The 9035-nt window shown below is 35.3% G+C and overlaps 1 protein-coding gene across 1 annotated transcript in view; it reads right to left on the bottom strand.

Moving 5' to 3' along the window:
* Nucleotides 1-7944: 7944 nt before the first annotated feature.
* Nucleotides 7945-9035, bottom strand: part of INSC (INSC spindle orientation adaptor protein) — a gene marked incomplete at both ends in the record, with an annotated part of 97509 nt that continues 96418 nt past the window's right edge. The window contains one exon of the mRNA XM_082485691.1: nt 7945-8073. Coding sequence (XP_082341817.1) covers nt 7945-8073 — 129 coding nt within the window. The remainder of the gene's footprint in view (nt 8074-9035) is intronic.

The following is a 9035-nucleotide window of genomic DNA, read 5'->3' as shown; positions in this document are numbered from 1 at the left end:
TTCTTTTTGAAGGAATGCTGCAGCTGAAAACATGCTTGGACACAAAAGGCAACCATCTCAGTTAAAGCCATGCCAGATTATTACCTGCAAAACAAGCTACAAAGACATTACCACACAAGGAATATCACAGGGTCACAAACACAAAGAACATGTTGGTACCACCAAAGGAGCTGGTCTTTGTATTAATATTTATTTTTAATATGTTATCTTCAAGTGGCTTCAAATGAAATGAGGGATCTTAGACAACTTAGTATCATACAAAAAGACAGAAAGGAACACTCTAACCCTGTAGTTTTTAGTCTACATAGCAAAGAGAGACAGAAAATGAGAGTACAATCAATTCATGCACATTTGTCTGATCTTTGCAACAGAATCCAGAAATTCCATAATTTTTCTGCCCAGCATTTTGGTAACTATTCTAAGTAAAATGCTTTCAAAAGGGAAAAATAAATAAGGTTTCAGGATTTGAAGGGAAATTTGTCAAATGGCGATAACTGTGCAAATGAGAAAACGGACAACCTTTTAGCCAAGTTGCTAGACCAAAAGATTGCCTTGATGCAGATGTAACAGAGCAGTGAGACAGCACCAGCAAGCACGTTGTCAAACAAGTCCGTGTCTTGGAGTTCACAGATGTTGGATTTGATCTTTCAGTTGCTTTCCCTTATATTGCGCCATGCAAATCCTTATGCTGTGATTCACTCTAAAGGCAAGCATTAATCAGTTGACATCAGTTGCAAAGGCATAGAGAAATTTAGAAAGGAACACAGTTGTGAACCACCACACATATATCATCATCTGCAGCGTTGATGGAAAGCATGTTCTTGATTTAAGAAAGGGTTGCTAAGGTTTTCTAGCTCAGTGCTTACGCCACAGTAAGCACAGGAGCAGAGACTTCCAAGCAAGGATTTAGCAATAGCCTTGATAGTAAGCTTGTAACACGCCAGCATGACTTCCAATAGGATGGCCTGAACCACCTGAAAGCAGTCCTCATTAATTCGTGCATTACACATGATGCTGCTTGGTCCCAAACTCTGCCTTGTAATGAAAAGTCCTTTCTTACTTTTATCCTGTGCTCCAAGCCTGGTAGCTGTCCGGCCAAGTGCAAAAATTCAGAATACCAATGTTGACAAAATCCTCCGTAGCTATTGAAATGCTGTTGCCTCTATTCTTTCCCCTAATCAGGGTGGGGGAAAAGGGGTAAAGAAATTTATTGCAGTCGGGCAAAAGTATATCCAAGAGCTTCTGTGTCTCTGGCCTACTGTAAAGCAATGGTGTCTGTGAAATGGCGCATTGGTTTTAAGATGTACCTATATTTATCTTGTGGTATTAATTTATAAAAGTCTCACCTCATCATCTCAAACTGCTAAGTGAAAAACTCCGAAACACACCATTTCTGAAGTTCTCTTGAGTCTTTAAGAGCTGGAAATAACAGATTTGTCTATAAACATAACACAGGTTTTTGTGACTTCAAAGAGGAACATCGTCACACAATTTTTCAGTTATCTACTTCATTAAGAAGCTGTTTAATCAAGCCCTTGTTTTAATATGTTTATGCAGGAATGCATTTCTAAAGAAAAATATCGTCAAGTTTTTCAAGATTCAGCTTTGTATCTGTTTGGCACCCATTTTTCATTTTTTCATCTCTTATTTATCTACCACATTTAGAGCTAAACATTTTGAGTGGAAGGAAAAAAAATTGTCACTGTAACAGGAATTATCATGAGATCTTTAATACAAGTGAAGCCAAAGAAGATATCTCAACAGGTAAAGACAAGATAACAACAGTACAAGACCATTCTAAAACAAAGTCAGAAATGTATGAGGAATTTTTTCTCCTTAGAGCTCAGCTTACTACTTTTTGGGAAAGAATGGATGCTGGGTTTGAGGGGGGGGTTGTTTGTTTTCTGGTGAGTAGTAGCTTTCCTGACATGTGCAATGCTATTTATTAGCTCAATGGTATTTCACATGTTGTCCAGGATAGTTCATTTTGGAGACCATTCTGAGTTAGTGTCCTGTGACCTGTTTTCTTTCTCCCTCTCTTTAAGAGATTTTTTTTCTCTAATAAGAAAAGTATCATCTGGTTTACAACACTGGCAAACAGGAGTCATCATCTAGTGCGTACCAAACAAGAAAATAATGTCCCAATTAGTAACTACAAAGCAAGAATCTGATGTTGCAAAAATTTCTGGTTTGATGGGAATTGTATTTGATACATAAACAGCATGTGAAACCACAGCTGGAAAAGTGCCTTCCTTTTGTCTCCAGACTAAGTCTGGAATTCATCTCACATGATCTGAACTAATAGTTAGATGTCAAGGTGTTTAGACATCTCCTCCAAACAAACCATCAGCACTTTTTTCCATAGCCACTGCGGAAAAAAAAAAAAAAAAAAAAAAAAAAAAGCAGCTCTGTGGCATTATATATACTCTCTGCCTTGGGCAGTCATCCTCAAAGAGAAAGAATTGACCAATTCCTTCTGTGGTCTACAGAAAGTACCTAAATTACTGGTCTGGACTACTTACAGAATTAAACTTCAAAACAGTTGAGAATTCCCCCCCCCACAAGTAAAGAACATGATAGATTTCTTCCACTCCAGATATTCTAAACTAATAACTAGCCTACATCATGCCACAAAGTTTGTGTCTTTTTAAGGATGAGACACTCATGTAAATGGCTGGCTGTGCTTCATGGGATTTAGTAACTTCCCTGTTTATCCATCCCTAAAGATGGACTACACTTTTGAAATCACTAATTTGTAATAATTGCTGCTCTGAAAAAGTGTAGCCTTTTTAATAATTAAGCAGTACAAAAGTAAAGAGCTGTGACAAAGGGCATTGTATCTTGCTTTGGAAGTGGAAGCAAGCATGTGTAAACAAGCATGTTGCTTAATGTACAAAGCATACTCCTTAAATGTTCATATTTATCACAAAATTTTACAAGTCATTTATCCTTAGCTTCATATTGTGAGATTTATTTATGTTTATTTTATGTGTTAGATCTCTACAGTTCTAATTCTAGCAAGAATCTTGAAACCTGGGGGTTATCTCCGGCTCTTTCCTGCAGTGCAGGCACACTGACTTACCAGCGCTTCAAAGAAGGCTTCCCTAGATGATTTGGGGCCATTCCATAATTATTCTTTTGATGCAAATGAAAATACACTTGGCTGTTTTGGGATCTTTTTAGATATATCTTCTTGATTTATCATAAACTTTGCCTTACCTGATGAGCATACATAACAGACACATCTTGTTAGGTATATCCTTCGGAACTACTCAAAAAGATTTTTACATTATGTGTTACAAAAAAAAAAAAAAAAAGACTGAATTTTTATATACATTAAAATCTGTAAGTTACTTTGAAGACATATGTGTATTGTTAGGTCACATTCTAAAGGTTGTGGAGGACATGGACAAAAGCTAGTTAAAAGACAGTGGTAATATCCAGCTTGATAGATAAGGGTACAAGCTTGAAGAAAAGGGTATGAGCAAGTTAGACATTTGTGACACAGGTGATCACAACAGTGACAGAAAAGGTACCATGTTAGACACACCTCCTTCTTCACACCATTTAAGCTTTTTGATCCCTTTTAATTTCTCTCTAAAGCAAATTAGTAGTATTATTTTTTGCACTGGCTTCCCATAGATTCCATAGGGTGCTAGGCACACTTGAATTATTAAAACAAAAAGTCACTGATTAGCTGTTGAAAAAGAAAGAGGAAAATCTTTGGTTTCCCAGTGTTTTGTCTGTAAGTCTAGTGGTTTTCCTTTATTACTTTGATTCAGTGATTATTTGGCAAGGGACAGATTAATTTATAAACTTAGTTAGCAAGTCTGCTTGTAAAATACCAATACCTGGAAGCAGACTATTGTACATATGCTTTCTCTCAAATTTTCTGGAGAATATGCTGGTTCTTCCCTCTGTTGTGGAAACAATAAACGTTTCTTCTTGTTCTAAGTGATCCAGAGTACATTTAGTTAACAAGTCATTTTTGTGACTTGGTTTCTCAGCAAAAACCTTATCAATTTAACAACTAGCAGGACCAGACCTTGCAATTTAACTCTCTTCTATTCAGATAACTAGCAATTACACAACTAAGATTCCCAAGAGGCAGAAGTTTGTTACAGCAAGAGAAAGAGAAACTCAGACCCAAGAGCAAATTAGAAAGTAGAGATAAGGATTTCTGCAAAGCATTTAAGTATCTAAAATAGATGACCCTGTGTTTTCCTTGTTCCTCATTCTTTGGCCTGTCAAGGACTGAGACTATTCACCCACCTCCCTACCAGCTAAGTGCTTCCAACTGAAATGGACAAATTCACTCTAGACCTATCTTTCAATGTTCAATGTCATCTTCCCTCCCTCCCCTTAAAAATGAGAACACTAGTGAATAATTTACAGTGTCTAGAGTGTTACTTTAAATACATTAAATTTAATCTAAATTTAAACTGAAAATCAAAGCAGATTTCTCAAAATACAAAAGGTGTATTTTGACTGTTCATTGCTGTTATGTGAAAGGAGATGGTCAACATGCATATTTGGGACAAACCACGTGAGATACCAGAATTAGTCTTGTACTAAGGCAATGTGACACTCTACAGACCAAGTTCCATCTTTTGGATACTGACAGGCAACCCTAAAAACAGGTAAGACATTCAAGACATTATCTTATGCCTTTTAGGTACAAATATTATTTTACACAGAACAGGTTAGACAAGTAATATTCCACATAAATGATTCATGTACCAAACAGACAATAAACTGAGAAAAAAAAAATTTATTCTATGAGCAAAACATCTGGGCCCCAAATATCTGTAAATAGTTCAAACTAAAGCTGAAATTTGAACACATTGTCCAAAGTCACTGGAATGTAAATCAAAGTTACAAAGAATCCTGCAGTTCACTGCACGTTTGTCCAACATTTCTAATCTCATTCAAAACCTAAAATGTTCAGAAAAACTTAAATGAAACTACAGCCTTTCTGACAAGCATAACATTCAGTTTCCAAAATGATTAAGCTAATATCTAACCTACATGCAAGTGTCAATAGGTCGAGTCCACATATATGAATTGATATGTAAATGTGTTACACATACTGTCTACATCATTCTGCTAACTGTATGCGTATATACACAGGGAGTCCAAAGATTGATCCACCAAAATAGATGTTTTAGTGAAAATTTTTTGTATAAAATATTTTATTTCATACTGCATTGAAATTAATCATGTTTATTCTGGCTTAAGCTGTTCTTTTTGTTTGTTTGTTTGTTTAAAAACTGAAAAGTCACTTTCGAAGCAAACACTTTTAATCCAGAATTCATGCAGAAGTAATGAGAAAATAATATTTCAGTATTTTTAATGACTTTTTATTTCCAATTTAATTAAGAGGAATGGAAGGGGTATGCTTATTTTCTCAATAACTTCAGTATATACAAAAATAAAGTGCACAACTTTAGGTGAAAAATTCAGACCTAGCAAAAATGGTTTTGATGACACTTAGGTGATAACAGGTCTGAACTGTCTCTTTCAAGATCTATTTTTCTGATACAAGTATGAGATCCACCTAAATGTATTTTGTTTCTGTAATGTAAACAGCTGCATTCATAATATGAACACATGTAAATGGACAATATTGGCATAGAATTATGGCCTCATATTTACAGATTGAGATTACCTGTAGTAAAATCAATTGATGTGGATTCACATTGTTGTATGTGAGAGTAAATTAGACTCATTCATTGCTGCTGGCCTGCTCACTAAATATTTGATTGACCTGTTAGAAATGGCTTTAAAAATTATGGCTCATAATGGCATTTTCTTAATAGCTACTTCAGTTCACTTTACACACGTGGACATTTTTTTAAAATCAGATTTTAACTTTACCTATTATGGGATAAACCCTACCCCATCTACAAACTACTGTCTCTGGTGTTAGTTGCAGCTGACAGAACATGTGTACAGCACGTTCACAACACGATTTGATGTGTTGTATTCTATTAGGGATTATCACGCTGTCAGCATGATAGCAATGGGGCATTATTGAGTTCATTTTTAGTGAGATTTATGAGCTCGTTGTTTATACCAAGAATGTTGATTTCGCCATTTAAAGCATCCATGGTTCATACATGTATTTCAGCTTAGTGAGGAAAGTGTTAAAGTCCATCACTTGTATAATGTTTCTAAAGCTGTACAGTACCATACATCTTAACAATCTCAGAAGTTTAAGGAGCTGTCTCAAAGTAAGCAAACAAAGCAGAATTCATCTCTGCTCTTACTAGAAAATTACATCTGTGAAACATCTGATTCAATGCTTATCTTTGAGTAGTTGCTTATGATGAGAGTTCATTGTATGTTTTCTAATGTTTTAAAACTTCAGTCAAGATAGAGCTCATAGTTAAATGAACAGATCACAAGGACGAAATGTTAAGGCAGAGACTTCTTAACCTATATACTCAAGGGAGAAAAAAGCACCCATCATTTCTGACTGCTTGAAGCAGGACAGATTTCTCAGATACAGAAAAGGCGGAAGGCAATCACAGCTTAGCAATTTCCTGGTGCCTTTCATCTAAACACCAAATAATACTAAATAAGCATTAATGAATTAAGCTGCTCAACATATCTACAAAGTAAGTACAGTAAAGAAGAAATGTACTTACTTTTTTGGCAGATGTCCTAGTACCCTAAATTTGCTGATCATAAAATGATCCAGAGCAATAGTTGCAAGCCATCAAGAAAAAAATACATATCCTTTCATAATCTACAGTGCTTTGTGAGAAGCTGGGGGGAAGGACACTCTCAAGATATTTCTGGTTGAGTAATTTTAAATTTATATGGTCTCTCGGTGAAAAGAAAAAGGCAAATTTTGAGACGAATATTCCATGAAAAAAATATATCTATTTTAAAATCATCTCTATTCTATATGTTGTTATCCATTGGTAAAATCTCCTTTTGTCAACTCCGAGAGCTCCTGAAAGTCCCATTTCACAGTTTTAGACATACAGGACTAGTTAGAAAAACAGAAAAATGGAAATACAAGTTACAATTAATTTATCTGCTCTGATTATTTAGTGTATGCATGCACAACTTTTCACAAAAGTAGTAGCTTGAATATTAAAAATATATCTGGACATGCTCACTTCCAGTTCTTGTAAGGTTTGGAAAGGAGGGAAAATTATGATTGTGTGATGATTTTAAATCTTATGTGGATATCTTCACATTGATGATGTGTGTTTGATTTCATAAAGATTTTTCTATAATTCTCTCCATTTCTTTAGGAAATTTAAGTAAATGTAAATAAAAGATTTGTCTGCAAGTGCGTATCTTGTAATGGAACACATCTTTATACAGCGTAAGAATGTCCTCTGACCTCATTCCAAGCCAGTATTTGAAAAATTTCTGAAAAATTTTCTCAGCTAATCACAGTTATGTATTTTCATAATTCTATTAAAAAATAACAACAGTTAAGAACTGGACTCAGACTGTAACACCCCTTTCATTTCAAAGTGTATACTTGCAGCTTTAATGATTATTTTTCTTCTAATGCAGCAAATACATGAGACTAAAGCATTTCTTAAAAAAAATGCAAAATGTTCTACCTGTAGAAAAATATCAGTGATAAAACATCATTAGAAGCATTTAACATCAGAGCACCAAGTTCTTGGTTTCATTACCTTGATTCAACTAAATTAAACAAGACAACATTTTGTTAGATCTCAGTGATAAGGTCTGTTGACGTGTCTTGGCAGGAAAATATAATAAAAAATTACCTTTGCAAACCACTGAAACAAGTTTGCTCATTCTGCTTCTTTGATCCTACAAACCGTATGTTCATAGTTTTAAAATAAATAAGTCATAAATAATGATAGGACTAAAACTAAATAAAACTGTATATGTATTATCTTATTGTATACCTATCATCTTGATTATTTTTCAAAGGTTTTTGGCTCACATTTATACAAAGCTCTCTTCCATATTTGTGCATAGCAGAAAGGAATCCACAAGTCTGGGCTTTACTAGCTGCTGAAAATCTGAATCTTCAAGTCCATCAGGACTCATAACTGCTAGTCTCCGTAAGGCTGCCTAGAAAAACAAAACAACACAATTGTAATACTGTTAAGAGTTGACAAAGTCTTCATTGCAGGAATCCATTGTAACTATCTCTAAATAATAGCCAAGACCCAAAACTGAACTGTGCAGGTCTATGGACTCGTCTACCTGGCTCTCGTTAGTGCCTTCATCTGTCAGATGAATCTCCCTTCAAATGCAGCTGTTAAAGGACAGTCCTTTTGGGGCACATTAGTCTTAGACCTGAACAGCAGGCGCATTGGGATGTTAAAGAACACAGAGGTGAGAGTCAGAGCGCTTTGATTGTAAACCTATCTCTGATCTGCTGCATGTCTCACACTGCCTCTTCCTATCTCAACTCTCCTCTTAGCTTTTGTCTTATTTATGAGAACTATAAGCCATCTGATTCAGATAACCTCTGCTACTGAAGTTCTATGCAATGCCCATAACAGAAATCTACAGCGTAGTAGAAAGAAGCCACACATTTCAAACCATTCGGGAATAAATAAAACTGCCAGTCGTTCTGATTATGAGGCTGCACAATACATATTGCATTGATGTTACTATTTTCTTCATAAACTCTTCACTTCTAAGAAGTTACTTGTTTTTCTCACTGGAGAAAGATACACAATAATTACATACCTTCTAGTAACCTGACAAGACAGAAGCAACTGGAAAGCAGGCTGGCTTTCCTCAAGAACAAAAATTGTGTTATATTAGTAAGGTCTGATCATGTGATCAGCTTATCTCTGTGCTGTTTGTCAATGCAGCACTAACACAAGAGTTAATCACCTGCTTCAGAATATACAAAAAGTAAACAAACAAGCTAAAAATACCAAACAGTACAAGCCCTCAGACTTTAGTGACAATACCTGTCTGAGCCTGAAGCAATTTATGTCTCAAGGACAGTATTTTTACCACGTGTTTATCAGAAAGTGTCATCAGGCAGTTACTAAAAGATCAGGAGAAGCAGAATT

Source organism: Vanellus vanellus (assembly GCF_965231255.1).
Source record: "Vanellus vanellus genome assembly, chromosome: 6".
Taxonomy (NCBI): Eukaryota; Metazoa; Chordata; class Aves; order Charadriiformes; family Charadriidae; genus Vanellus; species Vanellus vanellus.
Note: the sequence above shows the minus strand (reverse complement) of the source record. Positions and strands in the feature narration are given on the sequence as shown.